General features: G+C 33.9%; 1 protein-coding gene across 1 annotated transcript in view; it reads left to right on the top strand.

The window, feature by feature from the left end:
- CSTF3 (cleavage stimulation factor subunit 3) overlaps positions 1-17153 on the top strand; it is a 63085-nt gene extending 45932 nt beyond the window's left edge. Inside the window, exons 9-21 of the mRNA XM_039866483.1 lie at positions 1152-1229; positions 2005-2167; positions 4081-4190; positions 4576-4692; positions 4955-5029; positions 6461-6604; positions 6994-7096; positions 10012-10081; positions 11335-11530; positions 13750-13903; positions 14812-14906; positions 15930-15990; positions 16429-17153. Coding sequence (XP_039722417.1) covers positions 1152-1229; positions 2005-2167; positions 4081-4190; positions 4576-4692; positions 4955-5029; positions 6461-6604; positions 6994-7096; positions 10012-10081; positions 11335-11530; positions 13750-13903; positions 14812-14906; positions 15930-15990; positions 16429-16631 — 1569 coding nt within the window. The 3' untranslated portion in view covers positions 16632-17153. The remainder of the gene's footprint in view (positions 1-1151; positions 1230-2004; positions 2168-4080; positions 4191-4575; positions 4693-4954; positions 5030-6460; positions 6605-6993; positions 7097-10011; positions 10082-11334; positions 11531-13749; positions 13904-14811; positions 14907-15929; positions 15991-16428) is intronic.
- Positions 17154-18798: the final 1645 nt, after the last annotated feature.

The raw sequence follows: 18798 nt of genomic DNA, 5'->3' as shown, positions 1-18798 counted from the left end.
CTTATGAAATGGTACCGTTTTAGAATTGTTTTTCCAATAGTAACAATCAGTTGCAATACACCTCTTACCTAGTTACAATGAGTATTGGCTTGCATTTGTGACTATTGGAGCTGCAATCCAAGATTTTTGCCTCATTAATATATACTTTAACCAACTGAGCTAATACGTAAACATGCATGCCAAATAAACTCCATCATTAAAAAAGTTCCTCATATGTCCACTGTGATTTGGAAGAACTATGTAGAGTATTGAAACCATCCCCTCGTAGGCGTAAGCAGTGGTTCTCTTATATTTTGGTCTTGGGATTTAAAACATTTTCGAAGACCACAAATTTAATATATTAGAGTTAAAACTGATTAATTTTTAAGATATTTACTAATTCATTTAAAGTTTACAATAATAAACTATTACATTTTAACTTAAATAGCATTAAAACAAACTGTATTTGCCAAAAGAAGAAAAAACTTAGTGAGAAGAGTGGCATTGTTTTGTATTTTTGCAAATTTCTTTAATATCTAGCTTAATAGAAGATAGGTAGATTTTTATATCTCCTTCTAAATTTCATCAGTTATGATATTGAAAATCATGTAGCCTCTGAAAAACTTCACTATATATTTGTAAGAGAGGCAAATAACGTTTTAGTACTATATGATAATTGTTTTCATCTCATTGACACCCCTTCCCCCGAAAGGGTCTTGGGGATCAGCAATCCTTGGACTACTGTTAGAAAACTGCTAGACAGGAGTGATATTTTTTATGTCTTGTTAGTACCTCTGCACTTATTTTTCAAGTTATGCAGACCTAGCTAAAAAAGAACTTTTAGAGCTAAGCCATGACTATTCACCCAGATGAATCTGTACATCATTCTTTATTAGTAGAATTTTACATGAAATAATTGATCCTTTCCAAATCATTCCTTATCTTGAGAAATTCCTGGTATGTGGAAATTTACTGCCAGTTCATAACAGACATAAGCACACCTTCTTTGATCTCTGAAGCATAATATGATTGAACCTTTAGTTTACTAACCAAAAAAATCATTTAAAGTAAAGAATTTAAAGTACTTTAATAAAAGAATAAATTAATTCTATTGTGATAATATTAAAATAAACTTAGTTTTAAAATAATATATATTTTTCTTTCTTTTTTAGGGTATCAATATTCATTTAGCTAAAAAAATGATTGAAGATCGGAGTAGAGATTATATGAATGCTAGGCGTGTAGCAAAGGTATGAAATTCTATTAGGCCACATATTTTAATGATTGTTATGAGTATGTTGTTTACACAAGAGCTTTCTCTGTGTGGTATCAGTCAATATTTTCAATCATGAGCAATTTTAACTAATGACAATTACATTGTCTGAGTGGATGATGTATTTGAAATGAAATACCTCTTTACAGACATGTTAAAGGACAAAATAGAATAAATCAAGTTTGGAAGAAATTATTTTTTAAAATATAGAAATATGTCATAGGGACAAGGTTCTAACTAGAATTGATAAAGTAGTTTTTATCCTTCCCTTCTATTTGCTCGTACATATCTGAATGCTGTACAACTCTGTTGTCTAATAACACAGCTCTCAGGGACAGATTTTTATCTCTCGTGCATTCCTTTTTATTCATTGACACTGTGAGAAGTTAGGGAAAATAACCTAGTAATATAAACTATTTAAATTTAAAAAGACAGATAGTTTCTCCAAAGATGGCAGTCATGATGGCACAAGACCATCTGTCATGTTGGTCTGTCAACTCCTCTGTCCTGGAGAGTGACCTCCTAGATCACTGGTAGAGAGGACCCAGGGATGTTCTATTCACATAGTCTTTATAACCTGTTCTTAGGTAAGTAATCCTCTGTTATCTTTCTCCCATCTCTTAAATAGTTTTTAGATTATATTAACAAAATGGTATTTGGAAGAAACAAAGTATTCCAAACTAATCACCTTCATCCTGTATATCTGAGTTATTCTCATGCTCACTACAGAATTCTAAATGCCTGTTGTCTAGGAATATGAGACGGTAATGAAAGGTTTGGACCGCAATGCTCCCTCGGTGCCTCCTCAGAATACTCCTCAAGAAGCTCAGCAGGTGGACATGTGGAAGAAATACATACAGTGGGAAAAGAGCAACCCTCTTCGTACAGAAGATCAGACCCTTATAACAAAAAGAGGTAATAAGATTAACTCTCTTGGAACTCCAATTACATGTATGTTAGGCCACTTGATATTATTCCATAAGTTAGCAAAATTATTTTTTAACCCTAATCTTTTTTTCTTCTATGCTCTTCAGACTGAAAATTTCTATAGATCTATCTCCATGTTCACTGACCTTTATTTTATATATCCAATCTGTTGTTAAGCCCATCTAGTGAGTTCTTCATTTCAGATATTTTACTTTTTAGTTCTATAAATTTTCATTCTAGAAATATTTGTATTTTTTTATGGTTCTTTTTTTATAGTTTCCTTTTCTCTTTTGCAATTCTGTGTCCATTACTATCTTTTTCTTAAATCCTTGAACATATTTATAACAGTAGTTATAAAATCCTCACATGCTAATTTCAACATCTAGGCCATCATGGGATTGGTTTCTTTTTCTCTTGACTATGGGTCACATTTTCCTGTTTTGTCACAAATCTTGACATTTAAATTTTTCTTTTGGACTTTGTACAGATACACCAATGATACATTGTAGACTTGATTTTGTTATCTTCCTCCAAAAAATATTGAGTTTTATTTTAGCAGGCAGTTAAATTATTGGCAGATCACCTGGACCTTATGATGGCTGGTTTTATACTTTTAAGATGATTTTTAGTTTTACCCTTAATCTCAAGGTAAATCTCTTAGTCTGGGACATAGTCTTTACTCCTAAGACATAATGGAAAGTACAGAGTATTTACCTAGACCCTCTAACTTGATGGGACTGAGATTCCAAACTTGGTCTCCATTACAGTGGGCAGCTACTGAGATATCTGTTCAGCTCTTTCAGCCTTCCTGTTTTGCTTTCTGCTTGGGCTCTTTGTAATCTTTCCCATTTACATACAAAGATTCTAGGGGTCAACTAAAGATTTGAGGGTGTTTATTCCCAGGTTTTTATGTTCCACCTTCTGTGGCTCTCTCTTTTGGGGGGTTCCCCTTAATTTGCTGCTGTTCCTGTAGCTCAGAACTCTATGTTACTTACCTCTAGCCAGTAAGACTTGAGTCTAGTTATCCCAAAACTGTACACACATGGTGTGCCTTTGAGGGGAAAAGCCACATTAAGTATGGCTTTCATCTAGTGTGGTTCCAATTTTTTAAAGGCTGAATCATCTCTGGTTTCTGTATCTTTTGGTCATTCTCCACTGCCTTTAAATAGTTTCTTTTTGTGTTTTACGGTTTTTGATTTTTATTTTCAGGAGATTTAATCTGATATAAACTACTCTGCCACTGCCAGAACTAGAATTTGGAACTTTAAAAATTCCTCAATCTTGCCTTGCTCACTCACCTATAGGCCTTTGGAAATACTGGTTTTTATTAGTTTGTTTGTTTGGTTTGGTTGTTTTTTGTTTTTGTTTTTGTTTTTTCCTACACCATTTTTGTATCTACTTCTGTCCTTCCTACACTCCACTTACTCTTTCATCTGACCAGCTTCTATCCCTTCTTCAGGTTTCGCTTTAGATGTCAGTTCCTTAGTGAAGCCTTTCTTGAGTCCCTAAACTATGTTAAGTCCTGCTGCTGTAAGTTTCAAGGGTACGCTGTACTTTCCTCATCACAATACTTATTACTTTTTATAATTGCTTTCTTAATGTTGATCTTTTCAATATACTGCAGACTTCTTGAGTGTAGGAAGTTTTATTCATTGTTGTTTTCATAGTGTCTTTCACATTCCTAGCATATAGTTAGTGCTCAATATATATTAACTTAATAAATGATGGATGGAAGGGGCTTGGGTGGATGATGGTATAAGAAATCACTAAAACTTTTTATTTCTAATTAGTATTCATTATTGAGGGCCCTATCTTAGCCTAATAATTTAGTTGTGATGCTTATATTGATAATTTCATATATAATATTTATTTTAATTGAATTTTGTGACTGTCTTCCTTAGTTATGTTTGCTTATGAACAGTGCCTACTCGTGCTGGGCCATCACCCTGATATTTGGTATGAAGCCGCCCAGTATCTTGAGCAATCAAGTAAACTGCTTGCAGAGAAAGGGGTAAGTATTCCTTTGGCTTCCTTTTGGTCTTTTCATGGTTTTGGTATAGTAATAATTTGTTAAAAATAGAACTCTGAATTTTGATAATAAAGGATGAGTGTTGAAAACTTTAATTTATGTCAATATGAATCTTAGTGACACTCTTACATGATTAGACTTCTTTAGTCAGAATTAAAATACAGTGGCTGTTTTTTAAGGTATTAAAGTGATGAATCATTTAGAGTACTTTATGATTCTTCTGTTAAAATAATGGAAGAAGTCTCTGAAATATTTTTAGAATCCAGAAATGTATACGTGTTCCTATATATGTATATAATTAGTGTGTATTTTATTCTCTGAGTTATATTAAAGTTATTGAGAGTGAGCTTTTCCTTTTTTCTCCTAGGATATGAATAATGCCAAATTATTTAGTGATGAAGCTGCTAATATATATGAAAGAGCCATAAGCACTTTATTAAAGAAGAATATGCTTCTTTATTTTGCATATGCAGATTATGAAGAGGTGAGTAAGAATATTTAGAACTTTCTTATAATTGGATTTTTTACTGCAGCACTGATTTTTTTTTTTTTGCTGGCTGCATCTTGCTGAGCGTATTGCTTTTGGTAGACTGAGATGATGCAAAATGAATGCTTATTAGGCTTCAGCTTATTATGTTTATGCTCAAAGCAGGTGCCGTTGGGGGTGCAGCCTCTGGATTCCTCAGAGCTCAAATCCTGCTTGTTTACAGTATATATTTATATCCACTTCTTCTCTACCACCTTAGAGTCGCATGAAGTATGAGAAAGTTCACAGTATATATAACAGACTTCTGGCCATTGAGGATATTGACCCCACCTTGGTGAGTAACTTTATGAATCTCTTTCCCACCTTTGCAGTCTGCTTTAATAACAACAAAAAATTATTTACATGCAATAAAATTCACTGTTCTTATTGTATAGTTCTATGTCTTGACCGGTAACATTGAGTCATGGGACCACCATCAATTAAGATATAAAACACTTTGATCACTCCCAAAAATTCCTTCATGTGACCACTTTGTAGTCAACCTTCCTCTCTCCTAACCCCTGGCAATTACTGACCTGTTCTCTGCTTGATTTTTTTTTCAATGCAGCAATATGAAACAGCTGCAGTGGGGTTTTCTCTATCTAACACCTTCCTTGTGATCATGGTTTGAAGGCATTTATGCCACATAATTGTTGCTTAATAAATATTTCTTATTAAATAAATGGAGGCAGTAGAAACCAGCATCCTGAAAGGGATTGGACAGGAACTCAATTTATCCTAAATTCTGCTCTGTAATAGTGCTTTTTAAAGACCCGAGTTTCTGTAAAACTAAGGTGGATATTTTATTAGAAGGGGAGGAGGACAGGCCAATGCATGGGGATCTAGACCCTTTGCTTCAAGGCAGCTACAAGTATACTGCCTTCTTGCTTGTTTATACTGGCATTCCACTGCCCTAATTGCTGGCATTTATTAATGCTGCTCTAATTAATAGCATTTATAGATTCTAGCAGTGTAGTGACATATTAGTTAAAATTTCTTCCCTCTAGGAACTCATAGTTCATTTATCCATTCATTTATCAGAATTGGGCAACATAGTTTGATATCATCAAAACCAGGCAAGTCAGGACCCTGCTCATAATCATCCTACTTATCATCCAGAGACATTTGTTTGTTGAACAAATATTGCATACTCATTTGTGTTGGCCTGAGTATAAAATGGCTCATAGTTTATCAATAAGGTTATATTGTCCCTGGAAAATAGAGTAGTGGGCTTTTAAAGCAATAAACCAAGAAAATGTGAAGTTAAACATATGTTGTTAAACATGCTTGTATTAGATAAAAATGAGTTCTCTAGGTATTAGCATTCATTAATGGAGTGTTTTACAGTAGTTGTACTTTTATTTCCTCCTTAAAATTTAATTTGTATGATCCGGAATTAAAGAGTAGTGTTGATTGTACAACCTTGTAAATATACTAAAAAAAATTTAACAAATTGTATACTTGAAATGGCAAATTTCATGGTATGTGAATTATATCTCAATATTTAAAAATTAATTTGCATGCCTCTTTAATACTAGAAAAATTTTGCTTGTGGATTTAAGTAGTACAATATCTATAATCTTAATTTCTGATTTCTTGGGTAGTCAAGATTGCTTAATTCTTATACAGAAAACCTATTTGTATAGGAATAAGGTGAGCCCGTATTAGATGCTACAGGGATCGAATTCTGCTAAGTTATTGAAAACAAGTGCTTTTTTGTGTGTAGGTATATATCCAGTACATGAAATTTGCAAGGAGAGCAGAAGGTATCAAATCCGGAAGAATGATATTTAAAAAAGCGAGAGAAGATACCAGAACCCGCCACCATGTCTATGTTACTGCAGCACTTATGGAGTATTACTGTAGTAAGGTAAGTACTGAAATAAAATACAAAGGTAAAATAATTTCCATCATCTGACATACATTCATTAAAAGAAAAGTAGTCCTAGTTTCTGTCATTAAGCTTTAATTGTTCATGTCATAAGGGAAGTCTAAGTGTATCTGTGTACAGTTACATGGAACATCATCTAAATCCCCACTGCCTGCTAATTCTAATTTATGCTTTATTAAACACCATATTTCTGAATCTAAACCCCCTTGAATGGTTTTTAGCTCTGCAATTTTTGTTTAGCATGTTTTTAATTTCCATTTTCATTCTTAATGTATCTTGTCATATTTAAGTGTTATAGTTTTAATATCCTTTTGAATATCTTGTCTGATATTTCATGGAAATCAGTATTTTCCTCTCTCTACTTCTAGGACAAATCTGTTGCCTTTAAGATTTTTGAGCTGGGGCTAAAGAAATATGGAGACATTCCAGAATATGTTCTGGCCTATATTGACTATCTTTCTCACCTCAATGGTAAGTAGATTCTAGATCTATAATGGTTACATAATATTAAATCATTAATATCATTCTCTGAAATTATGTTGGTGGTTTTTTTCCTTCTTGAGTGTATTATTATTATGTCATCATACCAGAACCAGGCACTTGATAGGCACTCAAGAAATATTTGTGGCCTATCAACCATGAACTTATATTTATTGAGTAATGGTAGGAGGCTTTTGACTCTGCAGAATGGTTAATGCATCATCAATAAAATCCCATAAGTAGTAGGATAAAGCCACAGATTTAGAGTCGGGAACACAGAGTTGTTGATGCTCATCCCTGATGACTCTGGGCAAATCATCTCTTGTGTACAGCCTGGAGGAAATGGCGAGGGGTGATAGGACAGGACAAACAAAAGAAGTCTCTAGCCACCAAAACTCAAAGATGCCCAAGTAGTAAAATAAAATGATGTGAGGCTACTGGAGAAGATATTTCAAAAACAAAGATTATGTTTATTACCATTTTTATTTTTATTTCCTTATCCTGTTGTGATAATAGTAATGGCCATCCTTTATTGAGTTCCTACTTTATACTAGGCACTGTGCTAAGGGATTCATATATACATGTATATATCTCATTTAGTCTAGTTATCCATAGCCCAGGAGATGTGATTTCTTGACTAAAGTGATCTGTTATAAAAATTGGTTTAAGAAAGAAATTTACAATTATGTGCCATGTAAATGATTATAGAATTAAATATCACAGGTATATATCAATGATTTTAATGATATTTTTAAAAATATATAGCATTCTGTATACCCAAATAGTAGAAAAGAATAAAGCTTAAATATGATTTTGTATTTCAGCTTAGTGATTCTACACTCTGGAAAAGGACTTAACTCCAAAAAGTGAGACAGTGGAGCACTTAATTAAACATTTTTTTTTTTATATGAAATTAATGTTCCTCACCAATTTTATTTTGCTTGGTTTTTAGAATAGTTACTAGCATATATATTTGCTATTCTAAAAATGAGGTTGATAGCTGATGTCAGCATTATTGTCTTCGAAAATCTGTGTCTTAGTTCACTCATTCATTTATACATCTACTCATCTATTCATCATTTATTCAGTACCTTCTGATTGCTAGTGTTTGGAAATACAAATGTGAATAGAACTTCATTCTTCCTCTCAGAGCATTCTCATGAGAGAATCAAATGTGTAAACATAATTACATCATCATTTGGTACTTCATTGCAGCTAGAGTTCTGGGGTTAGGTGTATAAACTTGTTTCAGGTTTCTCATCAGCAGAATGGTCATAGAAAGACTACATTTCATATAGTTGTTGAGAGGTTTATATAAGTTTTTGCATGTGTTGTCTTATATGTGGAATATGGTAAGCATACTATAAATGTTAACCATTTATGGTGATTGTAGCAGTTGTGAAAAAAAACTAAACACTGTAACAGAGTCCTGAATGAAGTACTTTGGAAGCACAGAGAGGAGAGTTTAAGTTCTGCAGTGGTGCTGTGCAATTATGGCAGCCAGTAGACTAGTGAGTATTGAGCACTTGAAATGTGGCTAGGCCAAAATGAAATGTGGTACAGTGTAAAATACATAACAGATTTCAGAGTTAGTATGAAAAAAAGAATATAAAATATCTTAATTTTTCATATTGATTATATGTTGAAATGATAATAATTTAGATCTACTGGGTTAAATAAAATAATTAAAGCTAATTTTTCTGTTTTTACTCTTTTAAATGTGGCTAGCAAAAAATTTAAATTACATATATTGCTTGCATTATGTTTCTTTTGGACAGCGCTTTTCTAGAAGATGTCATAGAAAAGGGACATGAGATGGGTCTTGAAGGGTGAGCATTAGTTAGCCAGGTAAAGATATAGGAAAATACGTTATTCCTGGCAGAGAACACAGCATATAATAAGCAGTTATGTGGAATGGTAAAAAGTGTGTCTGGAGCAAAGCTTGGAACAAAGCAAAAGAATAAAATGCAAGATTTACTTATTTTTTAAATCAGTATTTTAAAGTTTAAGATGAAAACCATGAATATGATGCCATCTTCTTTGGAGCAATACAGAATACATTCAGTACATTTTAAATACATATTTAGTACCATTTTAATCTCTTGGTTTTACTTTGTATGTGGACATATAGTAAAATTGAATAACTGCCCTGAAGCAATAAATGCAACCACTCTGCTGGATTTTTTTTAAAAACAACTTTATTGAGGTGTAATTTATATACCATAAATGCACTCATTTTAAATATATTATTTAATTATTGTTAGTAAATTTACCGCTGTAGTCTTAAATTTTAATAGATCCCTTAGAACTTAGCAAAAAGTATCATTTTCCCACTTCAAGCTATAGAGGACCTCTCAACACTCAAGTTTTAATCCATTTTTGGTGACCATTATTAATTCACTTTTCCTTTGCATATTTATCTGCCAATCTAGATCTATCATACCTATACGAGAATTTAAAGCTAAATATAGTGTAGTCCTGGTGATGTAAAATAAGAAACTTAACTATGTCTAAATTTGAGCTTGCCATGCTTCACAGTCAGTGTATTTAAAAAATATCAATAGTCTGACACTTATAATGGCAGCAGATACATAACTTTATTATTTTTAAAAGGAAAATGGGATGCCTGGTTCAGATATCACATTGTTATAAATCATTTGATATTATAACTACAATATACTGAGGTAGGCTGAACTACCTGGCTTCTAGTTATAGCTCTGTTCTCAGTAACAGCGAGCCAGGTAAACTCATTTAACATTTTTGAACTTCAAGTTTCCTCATCTATAAAAATTGGGTGTAATAATAATTACCTTTCTACATAGGATTAAATGAGATAATGCCTGTGCAAATATACTGTTGAATTGTAAAACTGAATTTTTTAATATTTAAAAACTTTATTATCCTAGAGGACAATAATACCCGAGTTTTATTTGAACGAGTTTTAACATCTGGAAGCCTTCCTCCTGAAAAGTCAGGGTAAGCCATTGTGAAAATTTGTCGGTCAGGTTCTAATGGTGGCTTGAATACTTAAATTGTGATCTATGGGATGAAAGTTTGCTGGTTGAGTATAAGTTTCAGGAGAAAGTTCTCTCCTTCTCTCTTGAAGCTTAACTTAATAGATTCCTACCTGCAATATTTTCCTACCTGTTTAATTTTTTTTTAGTTTTTGCATACCGATTAGAATTGTTTTGAGAGATACCGTAGGAATTTATTATTTATTTTAATATATTTTACTAGTTTACTATATTCCTAGAAATTGATATGGACACATTGAAAAGTGTACTGAGATGTTTACCTCCCTTACTCAAGAGCAAAGACTATTGAAAGTTTCTTTGACACATTATATCCCTGATTTATGGTTTTGACTGTCATTTTTACCAGACAGGAACAACACGGAATAGTGGTACAGTGGGAATAGTAAGACTCTGGAGTCTTGGGGTGCGTTCAAATTCCAGCTTAGCCAACTACACCTTGGCCAGATCTCAAAACCTTGCCAACTCGTACTTTCTCATCAAATAACAATAGTATCTGCAAATGTAGGATTTTCATGATAGTCTTATAATTGGTGTATAATAGATCCTCAGTATATTACTTTGGTACAAAGGTGCTTAATGACACTTAAGTAGAGTTTGGCTATTAAAGTAGCAGTGAGGCCCAAATTTATCTCCAATAATCCATATCAATGGGTAAAAATAGAGAGCACTTATATTTTTATCCGTACATTGAACAAAGAATGTATTCTACATTTTAATTCATATCACTCAGCAAAATGGTAAAGCCACATTAATTCAGGAGAAATTGGAAATCTGTCCAGGTTCATTTTTCAGCTCTTCCACCTAGAGTTTACCCTCTCTAGGATAAATATCTCTCTTATTGACCACAAATGATAGGGAGATATGCTAAATAAGTAAAAACTGAAAGGGCATTAGGACAGAAGTATTTAAGATGAAATGTTATGATGTCTATAATTTACTTTCAGATACTTAAGCAAAAATAAGATGAAGCAAATATGGCAAAATATTAACACTGATTAAATCTAGGTAATGATGTATATAGGTAGGTATTTGTTATACTATTCTATTTTTCTATAGTTTGGAAATCCTTATAATAAAGAAGAGACTTTTATAATTTAAAAAAAGGAAGAGGGGAAACTTAAGGCTTGTTTGTAAATGGACCCCCTGCCCCAAACCCAGAATAATTAAGTATTGATTGTATTTATTTTCTTACAGAGAAATCTGGGCCCGATTTCTAGCTTTTGAAAGTAATATTGGTGATCTAGCCAGTATACTCAAAGTGGAGAAAAGACGGTTTACAGCATTCAAAGAAGAGTATGAAGGCAAAGAAACAGCTTTACTAGTAGATAGATACAAGTTCATGGATTTGTATCCTTGCTCTGCAAGTGAATTAAAAGCACTTGGATATAAGGTATGTACTTAAGATCAAGATGTGTGTAGTGTCCTTTTCTAGTGTTTTAGAATAGTTCATGGATAAACCTCACTCTAAAGTAAATTCTGAAATAGAAATTAATCTAGTTTTAGAGTAGATTTACAGAAAACAAGAAACAAAAATCAGGAATTTTCCTTGGGTTTATGAAACATTGGGTGTCAAAAGTACTGAACAAAATGAAAATTAAAATGAGATTTAACAAATGCTTTCAGTTCTTTCCCTGAAATTGTAAACGTCTTATATCTGGTAGGCAGATAGATGGAGGTGTTGGAGAGGGGAGGAAAACAAAAGGAAATCTGAATGTCATCTTAGATATTGCATTTTTTCCTAATAGTTCTTAAAACTGATGAACGTATTTTGACAGGAGATCTTAAACCAAATGTAGTTCCTGTTACATATTTGTAGGTATAATGAAAGAGCATTACAGCTTGTTAAATCCACAAATTTCTTTGAGAGAACTCTACCTTTAAAGTGGCACTCCTTCAGTGGGGCCCTGGAGGAAATTAGCTTATCTAGGAATGGAACCCCTCTGACCACTGAGTTGTTGGGGGACAAGTCTGACTACCTGAATCTGTTCAGACCAGGAAGAAGTATTAATGTTTATGCAGCCCCAGAAATAGGCCTTGCTGAGAAAACCATTGTTCTATCATTTCTTGATTTTTCTGTGTCATATTAACTAAGACTGAGATGGAAATCCAAAGGGAAGCTAAGTCCACGAGAGTCTTGGGTCCCCATCACCCAGCCAGCATTAGAGTGTTCCTTACCTTCATTCTCTGGTCTTCACTGCCCTCTTTTGGCCTGGGTCTCACTGGTCTGGTGTCCAACCCAGATTAAAATGTTCGAGAAAAATTACCCATAGTTAGACTTTGGACCTTTTTATTAATGGAAGCTCCAGTTCTGTACCAGTCCCAGATTCCTATTCTGAGCTAAGGGGTTACTGCTCAGGGCTGAACAGCTTTTGCTTCTAGTTTAACTGTTTCTCAACAAAAAGCCAGACATTTTAGACCTATCAATTTATTAGAAAAGACTGCTTCAACTTTGCCGAGATGAAAATGGAAATTAAAGAAGTTAATGAAAATAAAGAGCTTACTATTTCCAAGTAGAACCGCTTCTTGAATATGAGTTTTCCATCTTCTATTTCTATTTCTACTCTTTTGTGCTTCTTTGTGTATAACATGTTAGTGAGAGAGGGAAAGTGAAGAAAAAGTGATTCCCAATGGGCCTACTCGTTTAGATTTGCCACCAACTGCATTTGTTGTCACCAATCGTACATAAGCTATTTTGAAAAAGTGAAATATCCTTGTATCTCTTGAAGGCAAAAAGGGTTCTAGACAGACAGGTTGATACAGGTTGGCTTATAGCAGAGAAATTTCTTTGGGGTAGGATCTCTGCTAATAGGTGGCTGTATTGCTGCCTTTGGAGAGTCGTTCCCAGCCCTGGCAGGGCATTGCTATACTAAAATGACAGTGGATGGGTTTGAGGGCAGAGAGGCCTGTGCTCCCAGTCCTCTCTCTACTTCTTGGCTGTATAATCTTGGAAATATCAGAACCTTTTTGAGCTTCAGTTCCTTCTCTAAAATGGAGATGTTATTATTTGCCTCATCAAAGAGGGAATAAATGGTTAAAATTGTCTTACAAATAATGGCTACTCAATAAGTGTTCCTTCTCCCTGTAATAGTATGTTGGGAATAATTTTTTATTTCATTAGCAAACTCTTATTAACTAGTGTAAATGATGATAAACTTTATTTTAGCTTTCGGCAAGACCTCAATTCAGTGCTTCACTTAAGCTGATAGATATTCAATTCAGTGGATGGGGGCAGGTGTCGGAAAAATACCTAAATTGCAGATTTTCTTCCAAACTACCCTACTCTCTAATTGGTGCTCAGTCATATATTTACCCACAAAGCTTGTATCTATCAATCTGACAAATGTCCTATGTGGCAACACTGTGTCTAAATCATTCTTAACTGGGGTCCGGTAATGTTATAAAACACCAAATCTTTTGAGTCTTCTAGCTTTCCTTGTTAAGTATTTAACAATCATTACCATCATCAAGTTCTTGTGTATTCCCTCTTCATTCTCTCTTTCTGTGGTTTTAACCCAATTATTCAGTGTAGCCTCAGAATTGTAGAATTGCACAATTATACTCTGTAAGTCCCTTTTTCAGGTTTAGGATTCTTCTGTTCTGCATTTTCAGGATGTCTCCCGTGCTAAACTAGCAGCTATAATTCCAGACCCAGTTGTAGCTCCTTCTATAGTGCCTGTTCTGAAAGATGAAGTGGATAGAAAACCAGAATACCCTAAACCAGATACCCAGCAGATGATTCCATTTCAGCCACGACACTTAGCACGTAAGCCATGACTTTAGATCCAGTACTGAGACCTCAGTTTGTTTATTGATTTAAATCAGAGATGGGGTGGAGAGGGGTGGGGAGAGTAATGTGTCCTTTCCATTGTAGGTTAATTATCAGACTAGGGTCACTATGACAAGTGACTTGACTATAATCTTTGAACCACATTAAAAATGTCAAAAAAAAACCTCATTAATCCAGATTTCAGTAACCCATTTTGGCAGTGATACTTGAACAGTTTTCAGACATGCTGCTATATACAGATTACCTATACAGCTGGAAACTTACTTCACTGATATTATTTGGTATTATTTATACTTACTAATGAGTAGTAAACCCTCTAGATCCTATTTGAACCAGGCCTTTAATGATTAAGTATGTTGTTGAATAACTAACTTTAAACAGGATTGCTGAACGAATGACTCATTTGTTCTTAGGAATGGCTTAGGAATGGTCTTTGACAAAAATAGACGTTAGTTCAGCCCCTGGGTTGTATTATGCAAGGTCACTTGTTTGTTGTTGTTGTTTACACTTGCCTCCCATTGGCCATGGGGTTGAGACTGCTCTCAGTGTGTCACCCACTTGAGTTTGGTCAAACATGTAAAGCACTAAAAGCAATTTAAAACATCCAGAACAAAGTAACATAGACATCTATGTACATAAAGTACATCTTTATGTACAAATTGTTTATTTTAGCTCTTAAATGTATAGAAATTCTGCCAGACATCTATGTACATAAAGTACATCTTTATGTACAAATTGTTTATTTTAGCTCTTAAATGTATAGAAATTCTGCCAGACATCTATGTACATAAAGTACATCTTTATGTACAAATTGTTTATTTTAGCTCTTAAAGGTATAGAAATTCTGCCATTCCATCTGACCCCTACTTTTCTTTCTCTTACAGCTCCAGGCTTACACCCTGTCCCTGGTGGAGTATTTCCAGTACCACCTGCTGCTGTCGTTTTAATGAAACTTCTCCCTCCTCCTATCTGTTTTCAGGTTTGTTGACTATGTTCATGGTAGATACTTGGTCTATAGATTATAGTAACTGACTGCTTTTCCTCTTGTATTGTGGGAAATATAAAGTAGTGCTGTTTTAATTTGTCAGATTATTGGGTATTAAAATTTATTTGTGTCAACATCACTAATCATTAGAGAAATGTAAATTAAAACCACAGTGAGCTATCACTTCACACCTGTCAGAATGGCTAGTAACAATAAATCAACAAACAAATGCTGGTGATGATGTGGAGAAAAGGGAACCTTCATGCACTGTTGATGGGACTGCAAATTGGTGCAGCCACTACGGGAAACAGTGTGGAGGTTCCTCAAAAAATTAAAAATAGAACTACCATATGACCCAGCAATGCCACTTCTGGGTATTTATCTGAAGAAATCCAAAACACTTATTTGAAAAAGATACATGTATCCCTATGTTCACTGCAGCATTATTTACAATAGCCAAGATATGGAAGCAACCTGTGTCCATCAACAGAGGATTGGATAAAATAGAGGCGGCATATATATTACTTGGCCGTAAAAAAGAATGAAATCTTACAATTTGTGACAATATAAATAGCTCTAGAGGGTATTATGCTAAGTAAGTCAGACAGAGAAAGACGAATACCATATGATTTCACTTATATGTGGAATCTAAAGAACAAAATAAATGAACAAACAAAACAGAAGCAAACTCATAGATACAGAGAACAAACTGATAGTTGCCAGACTGGAGGGGGATTGGAGGGATGGGTGAAAAAGGTGAAGAGATTAAGAAGTACAAACTGATTAAGTTACAAAACAATCATGGGGATGTAAAGTACAGCATAGGGAATATAGTCAATAGTATTATAACAATGTATGATGTCAGGCGGGTATTAGTCTTATGGGGAGATCACCACATAAGTTATATACATGTCTAACCACTGTGCTATATACTTGAAACTAATACAATATTGAATATCAACTGTAATTGAAAAATAAAAAATTTAAGAAAATTAAATTTTATTCGTGTCAAAATAGGGTCCCTTTGTACAAGTGGATGAACTGATGGAAATTTTCCGAAGATGCAAGATACCAAATAGTAAGAGATAAAAGTGCCTTTTCTTAGAGTGGAATTCACGTTGTTGTCTACTATTCAGGAAAGACTGTTATTCTTTGCCACTGAAGTTTCCAAAACCAGCTAGCCGCCTTGTAGAAGTACGAAGAAACCTAGGAGTGATCCAAACCCTCTTTGGCACAGATACTTGTTCATATTCTGATTCCTCTAAGTAAAATGTCCTAAAAGCTTATCGTTTCTAATCATGCACTATCAGACTTGGCTTATGAAAACAATTTTATTAATTTTAACAGCAGATTTTGTCTTTTCCGTTAATTATTTAGTGCCAGTAGTACCATCCATGCTGTGCTAACAGTAGGCTTGAGATTAACTATAAAGTATCTGAAAGTGTGTGTGCATGTTCTTTCATAGCAATGTAATTTTCAGCACCTTCCAACAGCCCTTTCTGTTTTGTTTCAATAGCCGTGGAGGAAGCTGTGAGGATCATTACTGGCGGAGCCCCAGAGCTGGCTGTAGAAGGCAATGGCCCGGTAGAGAGTAATGCAGTACTCACCAAGGCTGTCAAAAGGCCCAACGAGGATTCAGATGAGGATGAGGAAAAGGGGGCCGTCGTCCCCCCGGTTCATGACATTTACAGGGCACGGCAGCAGAAGCGAATTCGGTGAAGCAGGCTCAAAACCTGCCTCTGAAAGAAAACTCTTATCCAGGATTCCCTTTTTGCCTCTTAAGTCATATGTTTGAAAGAGACAGTGCTTTGTTACAAGCATTTGGTTCTTGGAAACAAAGTTGTATTGTCATTGGTGCCTCTATCATATGGTTCTTGAGAAATAAACAAACCAACCTGTGTGAATTTTAGAATATGAAACAGACCTATGCTCTAAACAAAATTAGTTTTTCAAAAATGTGAGAACAGTACAAAATGGCAGAACCACATTTTGTTCCCTCTTCAAGGGTGTCTTGTATGTGCCGCTTGAAGGCTTGTGAGTTTTCAACAGTTTTATTTTAAAAACTGGATGGCTTATGATTGTAAAGCATTTTATCACATTTTCTGAAAACAGTCGTTCTCGGTTTGCTTACGTAGAGTCCTGCCTTATTGTTTGTTTTTATTTATGGCAGAATGTATGGAATCTGTTTTGTAGTTTAAAATTTTAAAACAATCCTTTAAAAAATAAAAGGATCTCAAAAAACACGCCTCCATCTGCTACTTTCATTCAGAATTTATTTAAAATAGCTACTTAATTTTATGTTATTTGGCCAATACCATTTCAAAGTAAACGTCAACAATGCACGGAAGAGCCATCCTAGTACATACACTTAACTGCATGTCCTCCCTGGTCTTTTGGGGGACTTACTGCAAACATGAGGGATCCATTTTTAAGAGGCAAATGAAACATTTTAAAAATCCTCAAATATGTGTGAGAATTCCTTTAACCACCCACTGTCCTGTTCTAACATAAATATATTTCAGAAGGAGTCCAGGGCTCAAGAACATTTTTTTATGAGCTAAACATAGATAGCACTAAAGAAAACTAGTTGATTAACCAAATTTAATTACAATGAGCACAAAGTTGCCATGCAAATTAAGTTCAAAGAATTACCTTTTGTTCTGTTAGCAACATTACCTCCTTTTGACTTATTTCTAGAAAGCCTAATATAAAGAAAACTAGTCGAGGCTAAGCATTGTGATTCAGAAAAGCTAAAAATCAAGAAGGAAAAAAATGAGGAACAGTATTATGATTATAAAGAAACTATCTTAGAATATTGGGTACACAATTTAGAATTTGCATTCAAATGTGATTAAATGTTAATCTTACATTTTAAAATCAGCTTCAAATATTTCTTTAAAACTCGTAATGAAAAAAGGGTTATCATGAATCATTTTCTTATATACACCTATATGTAGCAAGGTTATATTTTCATAGGTTGGTCACAAGTATGTGTTTCCTGTTTTTTCTCATTGAAGCTAAAATTTCCTTAAAGTCAGCTGGCTTTAATTCAGATTTTGTTATCCTCTCAAGTATCATTTTCAAGCTGTGTAAGGTTTTTTTTAAATATTATAGTTATCAACAAAACCATCTAAGAGGCACAAGTAGTACTATGTAGGATAGGTTTTAAAATATAGAGAATATAGAGGTATAGAATTTTTCCTGAAGTGCTACCTTTGGGTAGTGTTTTGATAATGTCTATAGTAGTGTTCCCATAAACAACAAAACAAAACCACATGAATGCACATGAGAAATTATCTTTATTTTAGCATTGTAACACACACACACACACAGCCCTACCTTGCTGAAAATTGCCACAAAGCACATTAAGGCCATCATGTCTATTATAATTGCTCCTACTGCAGTTATTTCTAAGATTTTTTCCCTTAGAAATTCTCTGACCTTTAAACATAAAAAGGATTACTTCTCATTAGAATAAAACATTTTCTAATATTCTAACTGCTGTAGATATATATGAATTTTTAGTTTTTAATATGATTCTGTGTGAATATTTGGTAATTCCTTTTGTAAACATAGCTGAACAAGAAGCATAAAGTTAGAAATCTGAACTAACTTTTGGAATCCTAATATGCAGACTCTTGGCATAGCTGATCTTACATGTCCAAGCACTCTTCATTTCTGTATTGCCAGACGCAGAGAAATTTCCAAAAAATACCCCCATGTTTTTCCTTTTTATAAAAACAATGACAGAATCTCCCCCACAGTTCTAGAACTGGATAAAATTTAAGGACTGTAAGTGCTTCCTAAACAAAAATCAGTCAAACTCTGGTCTTTAGAACTAAATTTCAAACAAGAGGTTATATCTATATTGCCACACCTAGTAAAG

The sequence above is a fragment of the Pteropus medius genome, unplaced genomic scaffold, assembly GCF_902729225.1.
Source record: "Pteropus medius unplaced genomic scaffold, Ma_sr-lr_union100, whole genome shotgun sequence".
NCBI lineage: Eukaryota > Metazoa > Chordata > Mammalia > Chiroptera > Pteropodidae > Pteropus > Pteropus medius.
The sequence above is the reverse complement of the archived record's forward strand: the minus strand, read 5'-3'. Positions and strand labels throughout refer to the sequence as shown.